The sequence below is a fragment of the Gorilla gorilla genome, chromosome 13 (genome assembly GCF_029281585.2).
Source record: "Gorilla gorilla gorilla isolate KB3781 chromosome 13, NHGRI_mGorGor1-v2.1_pri, whole genome shotgun sequence".
Lineage (NCBI taxonomy): Eukaryota > Metazoa > Chordata > Mammalia > Primates > Hominidae > Gorilla > Gorilla gorilla.
Window position 1 is genome coordinate 108895375 of NC_073237.2, and position 16791 is coordinate 108912165.

A 16791-nucleotide genomic window follows, 5' to 3' on the forward strand; every position below is an offset into this window, starting at 1 on the left:
AATTTATTTCTTTTCTAGTCCATTAATTTATTTTTTTATTTTTATTGATTCGCTCTCCCTTTTTTTTTTTTTTTTTTTTTTGAGATAGAGTCTTGCTCTGTTGCCCAGGCTGGAGTGCAGTGGCATGATCTCAGCTCACTCCAATCTCTGCCTCGCGGGTTCAAGCGATTCTCCTGCCTCAGCCTCCCAAGTGGCTGGGACTGGACTACAGGTGCACACCACTATGCCCGGCTAATTTTTGTATTTTTTTAGTAGAGAAGGGGTTTCACCATGTTGGCCAGGCTGGTCTTAAACTGACCTCAAGTGATCCTCCTGCCTCAGCCTCCCAAAGTGCTGGGATTACAGGCATGAGCCACCATGCCCAACCCCACTCTACGATTTTGAGTTTACTTTTTCTAGCTTTTTGAGTTGAATAATCAGTTTGCTTATTCTCAATAAAGTTTTTTAACAATGTCATTCAAAACTATGATGTATATTTATTATGTATATTTAGCAGTATCTCATACATTTTGATATATAATGTTTTCAGTTCGGTTAATTTTTAATCTATAGTTCAGCTTTTATTTTTGCCTTAATTAAGGGCTATTAGAAGAATGAATGTTACCTGTCCAGTGTCTACTTGATAAAAAAAAAAATTTTATTGGGACTTTCTAATTGTCCTAGAATATGTATTCAGCTTGAATAGACCATGAGCAAGGGCTGGTTTGCCCTTCATAGTCCATCTTGAAAATAAAGCTTTCTTAATAACCAAGCTCTTCCTTCTCTTCCACCTCTCTCTAAATAAGGAGCTCATTCTGTCAAGACAGTCATTAACTTTTTCTTTTTCTTTTTTTCTTTTTTTTTGAGACGGAGTTTCGCTCTTGTCACCCAGGCTGGAGTGCAGTGGCGCAATCTCAGCTCACTGCGACCTCCGCCTTCCCGATTTAAGCATTCTCCTGCCTCAGTCTCCCAAGTAGCTGGGACTACAGGCACACACAACCATGCCCAGCTAATTTTGTACTTTTAGTAGAGATGTGGGTTTCACCATGTTGGCCGGGCTGGTCTTGAACTCCTGACTTCAGGTGATCTGCCCACCTTGGCCTCTCTAAGTGTTGGGATTACAGGCGTGAGCCACCATGCCCAGCTTTTTCATATCTTTTAAACAAACAACTGATATTGAAAACCTGTGGCTCATTAAACCACAGCTATTTCAGGACCTATTCAGATAAATTCAACAGAAAAATCAAGGAGCATTAACTTGCTGTGCAAAATGGACATATCAGATGTCTTTCCCTACAGCACTATGTCTAGTAACCAAATGTTCTGTGCAGATATCAAGGAAATCAATGATGAAGTTATTCAGAGTTTGTTTAATTCAGGAATTTTTCAGAGAGTTTGGTTGAATTTTATTAAAGGAGAGGGAAGCAAATGATTTGCAAACAAAGAAAACCAAGGGCCTTCCAAGAGGAATAGTGAAAGTTACAAACAGCCAATAATAAGAAGTGTGTATATATAGATGTATTTGCAGACACACATGTATATATGTGTATGGGGGGGGGTGTTCATTACTATTTACACACCCTTTCACGGTCCTCTGCTTTAAGCATTACAGCCTTGGAGAGGGTATTGATTATGAGTTCTATTTTGCAGATTGAAATACTGAGGTTTAGACCAGGCATGGTGGCTGATGCCTGTAATCCCAGCACTTTGGGAGGCCAAGGTGGGCAGATCACGAGGTCAGGAGATCGAGACCATCCTGGCTAACACTGTGAAACCCCATCTCTACAAAAGATACAAAAAATTAGCTGGGCGTGGTGGCGGGCGCCTATAGTCCCAGCTACTCGGAAGGCTGAGGCAGGAGAATGGCGTGAACCCGGGGGTCGGAGCTTGCAGTGAGCCGAGATCACGCCACTGCACTCCAGCCTGGGCGACAGAGCAAGACTCTGACTCAAAAAAAAAAAAAAAAAAGAAAGAAAGAAAAGAAAAAGAAAAAAGAAATACTGAGGTTTAAAGAGATTAGGTGGAGCCAAGTTTGGAACCTAGATCTTCCAGTTTGAAATTCACTGTTCTTTTCCATTATGTCCTGCTAAGGGGTCACAGAATGTCCTCAACACAGCCCCTGGTGAGGATTAGAAGGAAGGAGGGTTCTGGCTGTGTGAGTGTCAAGTGTGTAACCTCCGTGTTTGTCTCATTTGAGATCCCTGCAGTGAAGTTGAACGAGCTGCTCGAGAACTTTTATGTCACCGTCAAGAAGAGCGACGGCTCGGACTTCCTGGCCACCTCGCTCCATGCTATTCGCCGAGGCCTGGACCGCATCCTGAAGAATGCAGGTGTCGGCTTTTCCATCACCAGCAGCACCTTCAGCTCCTCCACCAAGAAACTCAAGGAGAAGCTGTGGGTGCTGAGTAAGGCAGGCATGTCGGGCGCGCGTTCTCGCAACATCGTCTACTTCTCCCTTTCTGACGAGGAGGAGATGTGGCAGGCAGGGTGTCTGGGGGATGACAGCCCTATCACTCTCCTGTCCACTGTGGTCAAGTACAACAGCCAGTACCTGAACATGCGGACGCTGCAGGAGCATGCGGATCTGATGTACGGTGACATCGAGCTGCTCAAAGACCCCCAAAACCAGCCCTACTTTGCCCGGACGGACAGCGTCAAGCGGGAGAGTCGGAGCGGCTCCACCAGAGTGTGTCACGGGAAGATCTACCATGAGCATTCCCGGGGACACAAACAGTGCCCTTACTGCCTCCTCTACAAGTACATGTACATCCACCGGCCGCCCACCCAAATGGAGGCCAAGTCCCCTTTCTACCTGACTGCCAGGAAGGAGGCCACAGACATGGGCAGCGTGTGGTATGAGGAGCAGAGGATGGGGCTGCGCTCTCTTCGGGGAATTGTCCCAAACTTAGCCAAGAAGGTCAAGCTGGAAAACTGTGAGAACTTCACCTTTGTCTCGTTCACTCAGGTCTCCCGGAGGCTTGGCTCCCACAGCTGCTGCCAGTGAGCCCCCACTGGGGCCCGGCCACTGTCCTGTCACCTGCTCAGGCCGGCCAGGGTTGGAGCAGCTGGAGCTCCTTGGAGGCAGGGGCTGACCAGGTGTGACCTCCCGGTCTGGCGGCTCTCCCCTGGTGTGGCCTGCCCTCCCTTTGACTTGGGGTTTGCTTTTTAAAATGAAACTAGATGAGTCTAAATCATTCGGATGGTTTATCCAAATGTGCGTCAACTTTGTTAGCTTTTAGAATCTAACACAATGTATAATTGCTACATACAAGAGTGAGGAAATTCATTTTCTCTAGTGCCTTTCTAGCACAGGTTTTCTCAAAACAAACAAACAAAAAAGGAAACTGTTAAGTAGTCGTTTAAAAAAAAATCCCGGTAGCGCAGTAGCTTTAGAACGTTAGGAAGACTGTACACTTTGTTGAATTACACTCACAGTTAGAAACTAGAGAGAGGCAGACACGTTCCCTATTTCCAGGAGACAGATTGCGCTTGATGCGCCTTTGTTTTTTTGTTGGTGGATAAAGTGGTTCTGGAGGGCAGGCAGCCTTGTGTCGGAGAGTATCCTCAAGCGACACTCGGTCATCTGACAAGGACTCGGGCTGCTCCCACGGCTCCCAGCAGCGGGAGGAACCCCATCTCGGCTGTCAATGGAGAGAATTTTATGATAAAAGATTCACGCACCAGAAGGGCGTCTGTGAGAACAAGGCTTCTAGTGAACTAGACAGTTTGTACCGTGAGGGAATTTCTAGTAGTGAAGGAAAATGGCTTGGAAGAGCCAATCTGTGATCAAAATGTGAAAACCTCCTGAAGCAGAAGTGCCTATGTTTTATTTCTCAGCACCATGTGAGAGCTCCTTTGATTGGAACATTTTTTGAGGTTTCTGTCTGTTCTTCATGTCATCCCATTATTCTGTCAGCATATACCACTGGATCTATAAAACAACTAAAGGTAATTTTTAGTCTTAGCCAAGAAAAGCTAACCAAACAAGCTGCAAAAAACACAGATCCCCAAACTTTCTTTATTAAAGAGCTTTGGAATATTTTTGTCAATGTATGACTTTTCAGCCACAATTAGATGTCATCATTTTAGGCTGGCACCAATACTTGGGACACGATGATTTAGGCACCCCACCAGGTAAGCAAACTCAGCATTAAGGATGTAGTTATAAAATTAGCGCATAATGGTAGGTAATGCAGTTCGAAACCATTTCACTCAGGTAAAATGCAACCTGACCACATTATTTAAAAATCAGCAGAATTTTCTAATAACTACTCTGAGTGCAACAACAAGTGAAAAAGGAGCTCAAAGAGTGCTCATTAAGAGTAACAATAATTTCTAGGGACCTTGACTTCGTATTTGAGGAAAATCTCATGTAACTTTATTCCATTATGCTCCTAATATGCTTTCTAATCCCAAATTAAAACTCTAATACAAATTCATTTTGTAGAAGTCTTAAAATCAGTCCTCTTTCTTTTTAAAAACATTATTTATTTTAATTAATTGGTTTCTTAAAAAATCATACACTAGTCATTGAAATATGTAATACTTCCTTTACCAGAGAAGACTCAACCAATACTGCCTTAAGATTTAATGTTATTCCCTTTTTAGTCACTGTGCATTTATAAGTTTGTTTACTAGTTGACCTTTCCTGAATAGAGATTAGTTTTGGCATTTCTCCATCTGTATATAAATAACAGGTAATATTTAATCATCAGTGTATGACTTGATATCACATAACGTTCTGGTGTGGTTTCCTGTAGTGATCTTAGGGTTTTGATTTAAAAGAAATACACAAAACATTAGGTACAATTTCCTTTAGTTTGCTAAACATCCAAAGGATATTTTGTTTTGTTGGTTCTGCACTTAAACTGAAATACAACCTATGTGAACTATTGGGCAAAGCCTGCAGCCTAATTAATTAAAACCTCCATTTTTGTTTGAATAGAGTCAAGTAGAAATTGCCATTAGGAATCACTGGGATCTTTTTGGATTTTGACCTTTTCAAAGGTAGCAATAACTACTCCAGAGGTTGTAATCTTTCTGTTGATAGTGGCTTTTCATCAGCTAAATAGTCATTTCTGCCTCAAATGTGTTGCCTATCACCTAGTTGATGTTCCATAAAATCCCTGGGTTCTGAAGTGAATTATTATAATTAATAATCAGGAGGGCGAATCTTCAGTGGCATCTGATGGAATGAAAGAACTGTGTCTGAGCAGCCTAAAAGCTGTTTGTGACATGCCACCTTGGGGAACAAGAGTGAGGAAGAAAACACAGTCATCAAGTGCCAGCGTGTGCCACCGATTGTACTAGGTACTTTATTATGCATTTATGTATATGTGTGTGTGTCTTTGTACACAGACACACACACATATACATAAATGTTTACACAGACACACACACACACACACGCACAATATGTGGTTAAGCCTGATAAGCCTGCTAAAATGGCAAAGCAGCCTGGCACGTGGCTCACGCCTATAATCCCAGCACTTTGGGAGGCCAAGGTGGGCAGATCACTTGAGGTCAGGAGTTCAAGATCAGGACCAACATGGTGAAACCCCATCTCTACTAAAAATATAAAAATTAGCCGGGCGTGGTGGCAGGTGCCTGTAATCCCAGCTACTTGAGAGTCTGAAGCAGGAGAATTGCTTGAACCTGGGAGGCAGAGGTTGCAGTGAGCCGAGACCACGCCACTGCACTCCAGCCTGGGCAACAAAGCTAGACTCCATCTCAAAAAAAAATAAAAAATAAAGAAAATGGCGAAGCACCTGTCCATGTGTTTGGCCAAAGCCATCCTCCGAGGTCTTAAGGGGGCCAGAGTAGCAGTCCTCGTTGGTGTTCTAAGGCAGTTGTTCTGGCTTCCAGTCAGCTCTAAACCTTACCTTCTGGGGACTCCAGGATTTTCTGCTCTTGGCCTAATGCAAGAGAAAGGAGAATCCCCAGAGAAAGAAGTGGGGCGGTAAAGAGCGTTTTCTCCACTTACCTTTGAGTTTTTTATGCTCCCAAGTAGAAATAAATATCAAGAATTCACAAGTTGACTTAAGCACAAGTTGCCCCTGGGCTCTGTGTCAAGGCTGGTGGTACTGTAGGTGTTATGAGAGGACCCATAGAGTGTCCTTCAGGTGAGCTGTTGTCCACAGCACCTTTCATATCTGCTCTAAAGGGAGCCCTACTTTCTGTCTATCCCCCCCACCGCCGGCCCCCGGAATCTAAGCAGACTCCCTGTTGGAAGCTTACTCTGGCACAGAAGCTAGGATGTCACCTTAAAGGGTGTGATTCAATTGAATATAGTTTAGCGCGGTACCAGGCACATCATAAGCACGCAATAAATGTTAGCCAGCTTAGTTATAACTTTTGGTAATAGTTAATATTATTTAACTAATTTGCATTATACCACTTATTTCTTCCATTATGGAGATTCTGTCTCCCTTAAACTGTTAAACTTGAAGAAGAAACCAAACATGATAATCTGGTCAAGTTAACACATTTTCGCCCATAAATTCTACCTCCAACACAACTAAGCTCTGATACCTCAGATAAAAGCAAAAACAAATGAAGGAAGAACAGAAAAGCCTTATGGGGCTTTATAAGAAGGTTTTTCCATTGTTTAGTGTGTTTGCAAAAAGGAATTTTATGGAAGTACCTAACCAAAGCTGTGAAAGAAGGGTCTCCTTGGTCATGTGGCATTTTCCAGCTTTCCTTGGATTTTATGCTACATTAATTTGCCCTGGCTGATAAATGGTGTTTGAAGAAATGTGAAATTTCATTACTTTGATTTTTATTTTAATTCAAGCTTATTAAAAGCATCAAGCATTATATGCCACACTCAGCATTTTCATAGACATAGTCATTAGGAGAATCTGGACAAAGTAATACTCTTGTAGAAACGGAAGCATCTTGCTGTACTTGAAAGATAACTGGACTCAGAGCTACTTCACTCCTCACTTGGGCAAATGCCGATATCACTTTGCTTAGCTATAAAGTGCTATCAGTGGGATGGATCGTCTTCACGGTGAACCGTGTTACACTTCTGCAATTCCTCAAGTTCATATTAATTAGGAAGTGGCAGAGCTAGGACACAAAATTCCTAATTCCTGAAGATAGTTAATCTCCTAATTTAGTGCTTCTCACTATATTGGGATGCCTTCTTTAGGAATAAGACTTTTCTTTAATTTTCAAGTTCCACAACTTCTAAAATTATTTTGCTATCTCGAAGCAGCAGAATATTGATCATTTTTCTCAGTTTAGGCTAACACAGTCCACACCATTACCACTTAAATAAAGTAACAGAATGCTAAATATTATCCTTATCAAACATCCATCACCTTGTTGTTTTTATGAGATGTAGATTGCTAAAAACTTTTGAGCTAGTAGATGGTTACCTTTAAGCATCAATGAATGCAAACAGTGAAGACCTCAAAGAAGAGTTACCTCATTTTCTCTACATGATCTCCAATGTAGTCTCAGATAAGGCCCATACATAGTTAAAAGCTGGTAACAGCTCTGAACAGAAGTATGTATTAAAAGTTTCAAACTTGTATATATTTTTGAATGCTTTTGTTTTTGGAGTGAATTTTTAATACTCTGTGTTAAAAGAAAAACATTCCATCGTGTAGGCAGTGTTCCTCAGTAAAAATCTTTGTTGCATTTTCCCATATAAATGAATCACCCTTATTAAAACAGGAGGAGGAAGGGATTCGTGGTGACCTACCGCTGCCCTCCCGTTCTAAGAGAAGAGGAGGCCATGGGGTATGATAACTAAATGAACATCTCTGGAAGTTCTTCCGTCTGATATGTGTATTCTGATGTAACAGAATTTCCCAAGACTTCTTTGAGGAAGGCTGTCCACGCTTCAGGCAAAGTTTACCCATTATTATTATGATTTTGAATATTTCTTGTTAATTACGGTCCAGAAAATCTGCAGAAGTTCTCCATGTTCAGTGGTTGACCAGAATCTGATTGTTGCGCTCAATTAAAGTGCTTTATTATTTAGCTAAAACAACTTATATGGAAGTTAATTATTTCAGGAAATATATAATAAGACCAAAAAAATCACTGGATAATATGTAGATATATTTTAGTTCCATTACCATTAATAGCAATTAGATAACTCTCCCTCCCCCCATTGAGGCGAGAATGGGCTCCTAGATACTTGGTGGTCAATAGAACTGATTTGATTAACTTTCATTTAACTGTGGTTATTGTTACATCTACTGATTTTTTCAAATAAAAATTTCTAGAAGGCTCAGATTTGACTAAGACTGTGTTACGTGCTTTCTCACAGCTGCCATATATTCTCATGTAATCTTTACAACCGCTCTACAAGGTATGTCTAATTATTTCCATTTTACTTGAGAATCTAGGCTCAGAGGAGTTAAAATTCTGAAAATCTCACCGATAAGTTGGAGAATTTAAGTTTGTAAGTTGGAGAATGCAGGTTTTCTGACTCCAAATCTAGTGCTTAGTCCATGAGACAAAACTGCCTCCTGGAGGCCATGGAAGTCCATTAACTTTAAGAAAGTTAAACACAGTTTCGGTTTTTTTGGCAAATATTTCATCTCTCAAGCCATACTGTGTCACCCATCCATGTATTCTCTTACTAAATGATTGCTCACTTGGGAACTTAATCATTCCTGGAAAGCCTGGTGGTTCCCCAGTATTTTCTGCCTACTGGGAACCTTCTGTCTTTATCCAATAAGTAATTTATATTACCTGTCATCTACCTTAAAGGGCAGATGGTCATGTGAATTTATTCTAATAAAAGTTAGTTTACAAGCTGCACCTGTTTTGACATTGGACTCGCTGCTTAAAAAGTAAAGGAGTTCCTAACTTATGCAACAATTACATGCTCAGGTTTTTTACTTTTGCCATTTAATTTTGGTCAGAGGATTTTTATAATCTGTAGGCTATAGCACTGTCATAGAAAAATATACCTTTTTTTTTTTTTTTGAGACTCAGGAGTCTCACTCTGTTGCCCAGGCTGAAGTGCAGTGGTGCAATCTCTGCCTCCTGGGTTCAAGCCATCCTCCTGCCTCAGTCTCCCAAGTAGCTGGGATTACAAGCGTGTGCCACCACGCTCGGCTAATTTTTGTATTTTTAGTGGAGATGGGGTTTCATCATGTTGGCCAGGCTGGTCTCGAACTCCTGACCTCAGTGATCCACCTGCCTCGGCCTCCCAAAGTGGAAAAATATACTTATTTACTCGTTTTCTGTTCTTTTTTCCTTTATCGGGGCATATTTATTTTCTCTTTTGAGACTTATAAAGCAATAGGTTATATGAAACTCTGAGATCATCTAGTCAAATTCCCCCATTTTATCAATAAGGAAATTTAAGGCCGCAGATATTAAAGGGCCCATCCAAGATCAGCCAAACAATAAGTAATAGATTCAGGACTAGAGAGTTAGTCCAGAACTCTCTCCTCCATATCACAGCTGAGAAGATTTAGATTTTTTAAAATTAATAGAGCTGCATCTGGCAAAATGATATCCGGCTCACAGAAGACCCTAGTGAGCTTCTTGTACCTTCCCAGAAAAACCCAGAAGAAGGCCAAATCTCAATTCTAGAATCTAGAAGGAATTGATGTAATTTATGAGGCATATGGAGGTAGCTTGGGGCAAAAGTTTCCAAGTAGCTCAATTCCTGGCTTACTTCATGAAACAGGCCCTGTGAAATTAAAAACATGAAAGCTATTTAGTACTTGTCCTCTTCCCCAATCATGCCTGTCACCTTACTCGGAGTCAGAGCTCCTGAGCCAGAGAAATACTAGCTGATGCTTATTACACTGGGAAGAGAAAAAGTTCATATCCACCCTCTCTTCTTTCTCCCCAACCCACTTCCTCTTCATTCAATCCCACATAAATCTTAGAGCTAAAACAGGAGCAGAAAGCAGAGAAGGACTATTAGACCTTTGGTGGCATCCCAAGAATAAAGCCCTTTAGGTGAAGGTAGAAACAATAAATACCTGAGTAACAGAACACGCAAATATTATGATTTTTTATGTATGATGTTGGGTTCAGAGACCCACAAAATCAGGCAATAGGAAGGAAAAGGATGCTGCTTCAATAGAAAAGTAAACTAGAAATTGGACTTGGAAATATGTTCATCACCTTACCATTGACCTGGGATTTAACTGAAAAAGGGATTCAACAAACATTCACGTGAACAGGGTCTGGGAAGAAAGGACCACGTTTAAGGATGAGTATAGAGAAAAAAGTAAAATGAGGCATATAAAAAAGTCAATGGGCCAGGCGCGGTGGCTCACGCCTATAATCCAAGCACTTTGGGATGCCGAGGCGGGCAGATCATCTGAGGTCAGGAGTTCAAGACCAGCCTGGCCAACATGGTGAACCCCATCTCTACTAAAAATACAAATATTAGCCGGGCGTGGTAGCACATGCCTGTAATTCCAGCTACTCGGGAGGCTGAGGCGGGAGAATCGCTTGAACCCAGGAGGCGGAGGTTTCAGTGAGCTGAGATTGCACCACTGCACTCCAGCCTGGGCAACAGAGTGAGACTCCATCTCAAAAAAACAAAAAAAAAAGTAATAAATTGCCTATAAGAAGACCAAAGAGCATCTGGCTTCAGACTTCTGCTCTATAGCACCAAATGCCAGGAAACAATAGAGAATTGTGAGGGGGAAAAGTTGTGACTTTGGAATTTTATACATATTTTATATGTTAAGATACATAATTTTTTAGTTATGATAACCATCCAGGAAATGTATGAGCTATGTAATAGTCTTACAAAGATAATAAGTTGTACAGCAACCTACGAGGCTTGATTTAAATAAAACAATGTTTGCTTAGTATCCTAATTTCAGTGGGCTCTGGGCTATTAAATACCAGGACATTATCCACTAGAGGAAGGGTATGTACGCTTTTAAATAGATAATATGGCTAGAAGCTACATATCTAAAAGCACCCGAAGTCCTCATATGAATAGGCTAAATTAATACAATAAGGTGTAATAAATACCATACCACAGCATCATGTTTCTTCATTTTTATTACTGAAATAATGCATAATAATTATTAGAAAATTCAGGTATGTCTTTACAAATAAAATATAAATTGCTCTTGATTTTCCCCACCATCATTTAAAACACTCTATCCTGAAAGAGTCCATTGCTTCCAAGTGAGAAAAGCCAAGGAGTCCCCTGCGTTGGGAGTGTAATAACCTAGACTAGAGCTTATAGACTGAAGCCCATGTGCTTCTCCATGCTCAAACGCAGAACTAAAAACGGGTACAAAGTCAGAAAATTGCAGAATATAAGTCTGTGTTTCAAAAAGCAATCAGGAAAAAACAAACAAACAAAAAAATTGTTTTAGAATACAAATGCAAGAAAAGTTCAATTTCAACAGCAGAAAGATGGCCTGGGGCAGTGAGGTGCTTTCCTTAGCTGTACTTGAAGTTTTATGGAACGCAATTTAAATTCAGATATCAAGGGAATGAATGTAGTTTTTAAAATCCGAATTATTTCTGGAGTCTACAATGTCAGTGTTAGAACTAATGCTGGGTTGTTTTGTTTTTTCATTTGCTTGCACTGGAAGGCCTTGAAAACACACAGGAGTGTAGAGTATCGTCAGCTTCGATGCTCAGTTTCTTCCTGGCAATAGAATGGTTTTATGTGTTCCCCAAGCTTTTGCCAGTTTAAACTCTAAACTAAATTTTCAATGACACCAGCATGTTTGCTTTAAATTTAGCAATAGAATAGGCAATGGACTGCTTTGCGTTTCCTTAGTTTTTCATCTGAAACAGAGCAAAACATCTTCCCAAAGAGATGGAGACAATCTCTTCTGGGTAGATTCCAAGTATAACCTGTCCCAGGGTCCTCTTGCTTAGCTGTGACTAACAAAAGTCTGTTCAATTTAACTACTTAGATAAGAAGCGCAATGCTTTTATTTAAAAATTTAATATTTTCTATGGGGCTGTATTTTCCAAATAATAGCAATGAAACTGTCCTAACGTTTTCACTGTTCTGTAATTTTGTTTTAATATAGAGGATACCCATAATTTCTTAACACTGGAAACATCATTCTGAACAATGTAGGAAGTGGTCAGTAACGTGAATGATGTTATTGTACCGTCTCCAACTTTTTCTTTCTTCCCCCAGATGGTCGCACCTGTGCATACATCCCTGTGCATGTGGGGGCACATGAGTGGGAAAGTGGGTGTCACTCCTATTTTCTGTCCTAGAGTGTCAGCGTTGGAAGGGATTTTTTTTGTTCATCCAGTCCAGCCCTCTAGTTGATAGTCCAGTAGTCTGTTAACAATTTGTAAGGGTCTGGGTTATATTTTAAAAGTTGTTGTTGTTTGGGTTCATTTATGTATGTGCAGCTTGACTGTTCAACCCAGATTTTTTAACAATAAAAAAATTTAATGTATACTTTCTGTTTTCTTAGCTTAGTTATTTTAACTTAATCAGCAGCATGTCTGGTTTCTGAATAGTTTTTTAGTGTCACATTCCTGGAGGTAATGTTTGTCTTTGTAGTTTGCAATGTTAGGACATATGAGAATTCCACACCCATATTCTGTGCCTCTGAGCCAATCCTCTGGGTGAAATAGTTGTTCCAGCAGAGTTCCCTCTGGTTTTCTGACTTAGATTTGCCTCACTGGGCAGGCTTGAGGTCCCATTTGGGATGGTGTCACGGTGATTTTATATTGACCATCATGTACATGCTGCTAATTAATGTTTTTCTGCTCTTTAAATGATTATTTATGGCTTTTGGAGACTACATTTAATTCTCAAAACTTTTAATGTAGAAATTTTCTGTATATAGAGCAGTTAAAAAATAATTTCTAAGAAACAGCTTCTGAAAAATATTTCCTTCTTTTTTTTTTTTTTTTTGATGGAGTTTTGCTCTTGTTGCCCAGGCTGGAGTGCAATGGTGCAATCTTGGCTCACTGCAACTCCGCCTCCTGAGTTCAAGTGAGTCTCCTGCGTCAGCCTCTCGAGTAGCTGGGACTACAGGTGCCCGCCACCAAACCTGGCTAATTTTTGTATTTTTAGTAGAGACAGGGTTTCACCGTGTTTGCCAGGCTGGTCTCGAATTCCTGAACTCAAGTGATCTGCCCACCTCAGCCTCCCAATGTAAGAAATCCACTTTTAAAAATTCTTGTACTCAATGTTTTTTAAAGAGAGTTTATTTTTTGAGGTATATTCTAAATTATTTAAACATTTCCTTCAAAATAATCCAGAGGCATAGAGTACATGGAGGCATAGATGAAGCGTAAATTGGCCTTGAGCAGATAATTGTTAAATTATCTGTGATGAGTATGTGAGGGTTCATTATGCTCTTCCCTGTTCTTTCCTATATGTTTAAAATTTTCCGTTAAGGAAAATGTAAAACAAAACAAAAAGCTCCTGTACTACAGATTCCACAAGCCTCCTCATCGATCTCACAGAACCACAGAATCTTCTAGCTAAAAGGAGAGACATGAGAAGATGATGCTGACGAGCAGATCACAGGTCGATTTTCCAGGTGAGCACGCTGGGTGGTGCCAGTGACAATAAGAGCCAGTGGAGTTGAAGCCGTTGCTTTGAACTTGGCCTCATTTGTACCGACCACAGGGTGGAACCTGGGAACACATTCTCTCCTTTGAATGCAGACAGTAAGCAGATCTGTGGAAATCTTGGGGTTGATCCCAGCAGGCCTAAGAGAACCGTAGTTACAACGCCCAGACTGAGATGGGACCCAGTCACGCTGTGAAGATGGCAAACTGAGCCAGGAGGTCCAAGGGGCTGGAATGGCACATGGCCTTAGCCTCCACCTCTGGGACAAACGCTCCTGGGGAGCGCTAGTGGGGCATGAGGTAGATGCCTCAGGGCCCCTGGGTGCCTGGCGTCCCCACCCTCATTGATGTGTCACGACACTGCCTCCACAGGCCTGAAGGGGTCTCGTGACCAATATGTCCTGGCGTATTTTAGAAGATGTGTGTCCCCGTCTTCCCATCCCTCCCCACTACATTTCCTTTTCCTTCTCTTCCTTTCAGTTTCCCTGTTTTATTCCTTCCTCTGCCTAAGAGAGTTTTCATCACCATCTTTCCTAGTTAGACACCAGGGACAGACATGAAAGACATTAAGCAAGATGTATTTCAGCAATAAACAACATTCCTGTATTTCTCAGGGGATCCCAAAGAAATAAGGATGAGAAATAAAAATTCCTGCTGGGGTATTTACAGTGTACTCAGCTGCTGAAATGTTCAAAATGCAATCAAGGAAGTAATTTAGCACGTTTCTAATATACTTAACTATGGCAATCATGTTGAAGAGTTTGGCCAGATTCAAAGAATGCAGTGAATCTTTTAGGACATTATTAAAGAATCTGAAGCCCACCGATAACAAATACATTTTTGACAGTTACTAGTTAATAAATGTTTGTGCTTTGTTGTGTGTCCTTGGATAATGGCCCAGAATTGAAAGGATATGATCTGACCTCCCCACTAGGCAGGGAAAACTACGTTTCAGATGTTTCCTTTTGTTCCGTATTCTCAGTACATGTGCAGACTACTCGGTATAGGTCAGTACCATGGATTCCTCTTTCTTTCTTTTTTTTTTTTTTTAAGGTGGAGTTTCGTTCTTGTTGCCCAGGCTGGAGTGCAATGGTGCGATCTCAGCTCACTGCAGCTTCTGCCTCCCAGCTTCAAGCGATTCTCCTGCCTCAGCCTCCTAGGTAGCTGCGATTACAGGCACCCGCCACCACGCCCAGCTAATGTTTTGTGTTTTTAGTAGAGACAGGGTTTCGCCATGTTGGCCAGGCTGGTCTCGAATTTCTGACCTCAGGTGATCCACCTGCCTCGGCCTCCCAAAGTGCTGGGATTACAGGCGTGAGCCACCACGCCTGGCCGGATTCCTCTTGCTGTCTCATTACTTCTCAATGTAAACTATCCAGCCAGGGCACTGTCGCCGAAGGGTCAGTCATTTATGTAGTACCTTCACAATGTTTGTGATAACTGAGTCCACTTGTCCTATTATTTATTTGATATTTTCTTTAAATTGATTCATTTTTACTTGAATTTGTATTAAAGCGAAGAATAAGAATATTAATACATACAAAGCACTTAAAACAATGCCTGGTACAGAGTAACTGTCTAGAAAAAATAGTAACTAGGCTGGGTGCAGTAACTCATGCCTATAATCCCAACACTATGGGAGGCTAAGGTAGGAGGATCACTTGAGCCCAGGAATTTGAGACCAGCCTCAGCAACATTGTGAGACCCCATCTCCACAGAAAATTAAAAATTAGCCAGGTCTGGTGGCATGTGTGTGTAGTCCTAGCTACTCAGGAGACTGAGGTGGGAGGATCACTTGAGCTGGGGAAGTTGAGGCTGCAGTGAACTGAGATCATACCAGTTCACTCCAGCATGGGGGACAGTGTGAGACCCTGCCAAAAAAAAAAAAAGGGAGGCCGGGCGCAGTGGCTCACACCTGTAATCCCAGCACTTTGGGAGGCCGAGGCAGGTGGATCACGAGGTCAGGAGATCAAGACCATCCTGGCTAACACGGTGAAACCCTGTGTCTACTAAAAATACAAAAAATTAGCCAGGCCTGGTGGCAGGTGCCTGTAGTCACAGCTACTCGGGAGGCTGAGGCAGGAGAATGGCATGAACCCGGGAGGTGGAGGTTACAGTGAGCCGAGACTGCGCCACTGCACTCCAGCCTGGGCGACAGAACGAGACTGTCTCAAAAAAAAAAAAAAAAAAGAAGAAGAAAGGAAAGAAAGAACAAAAAGTAACTATTAGCTATGGTTATTATTTATATTACTATATAAATGCTATATTACTTGCAATAAATATAACTACATAACTATTAAAAGTGTTTGCCCATATGTACTCCAAGAGTTACTTCTTAGCATCACCAGTGGCACTTTGGGAAATAGCTCCCCCACTCCCTGAAATGCTCTTCTCCTTGGTTTCCATGCGAGCATAAGTATCACTGTCTTCAGGTGTTTCTGCAGCATCTCTGGATTCTTTCTCTGGCTCCTCATCCTATGATGCTCTCATTTATATGGATTCAATTTTATACGCTTTCTCAGGACAGTTCATCCACTTCCATGGCCTTAGCATAAGTAGACCTAGACTTTTTTTTCTTCAACTTTTAAGTTCAGGGGTACATGTGCAGGATGTGCAGGTTTGTTACATAGGTAGATGTGTGCCATGGTGTTTGCTACACAGATCGTCCCATCACCTATGTATTAAGCCCAGCAATCATTAGCTGTTCTTCCTGATGCTCTCTCTCCCTCCACCCCACCCCTGACAGGCCCCAGAATGTGTTGTCCCCACCATGTGTCCATGTGTTGTCATCATTCAGCTCCTACTTATAAGTGAGAACATACCATATTTGGTTTTCTGTTCCTGCGTTAGTTTGCTGAGGATAATGGCTTCCAGCTCTATCCATGTCCCTGCAAAGGACGTGATCTTGTTCCTTTTTATGACTGCATAGTATTCCATGGTGTATAGGTACCACATTGTCTTTATCCAGTCTATCATTGATGGGCATTTAGGATGATTCCATGTCCTTGCAATTGTGAATAGTGCTGCAGTGGACAAACGAGTGCATGTATCTTTATAATAGAATAATTTTATTCCTTTGGGTATATACCCAGTAATGGGATTGCTGGACCAAATGGTATTTCTGCCTCTAGGTCTTTGAGAAAACGCCACACTGTCTTCCACAATGGTTGAACTGGTTTACACTGCCACCAACAGTGTAAAAGCGTTCCTTTTTCTCCACAACCTCGCCAGCATCTACTGTTTGACCGGTTTTTTTGTTTGTTTGTTTTTTTGAGACGGAGTCTCGCTCTTTCACCCAGG

At 41.5% G+C, this 16791-nt stretch overlaps 1 protein-coding gene across 2 annotated transcripts in view; it reads left to right on the top strand.

The window, feature by feature from the left end:
* KIAA1958 (KIAA1958 ortholog) overlaps nt 1-8227 on the top strand; it is a 175850-nt gene extending 167623 nt beyond the window's left edge. For both annotated transcript variants that reach the window (XM_063696996.1, XM_063696998.1), the window contains one exon: nt 2177-8227. In XM_063696996.1, coding sequence (XP_063553066.1) covers nt 2177-2983 — 807 coding nt within the window. In that variant the 3' untranslated portion in view covers nt 2984-8227. The remainder of the gene's footprint in view (nt 1-2176) is intronic.
* The last annotated feature ends 8564 nt before the right edge of the window (nt 8228-16791 follow it).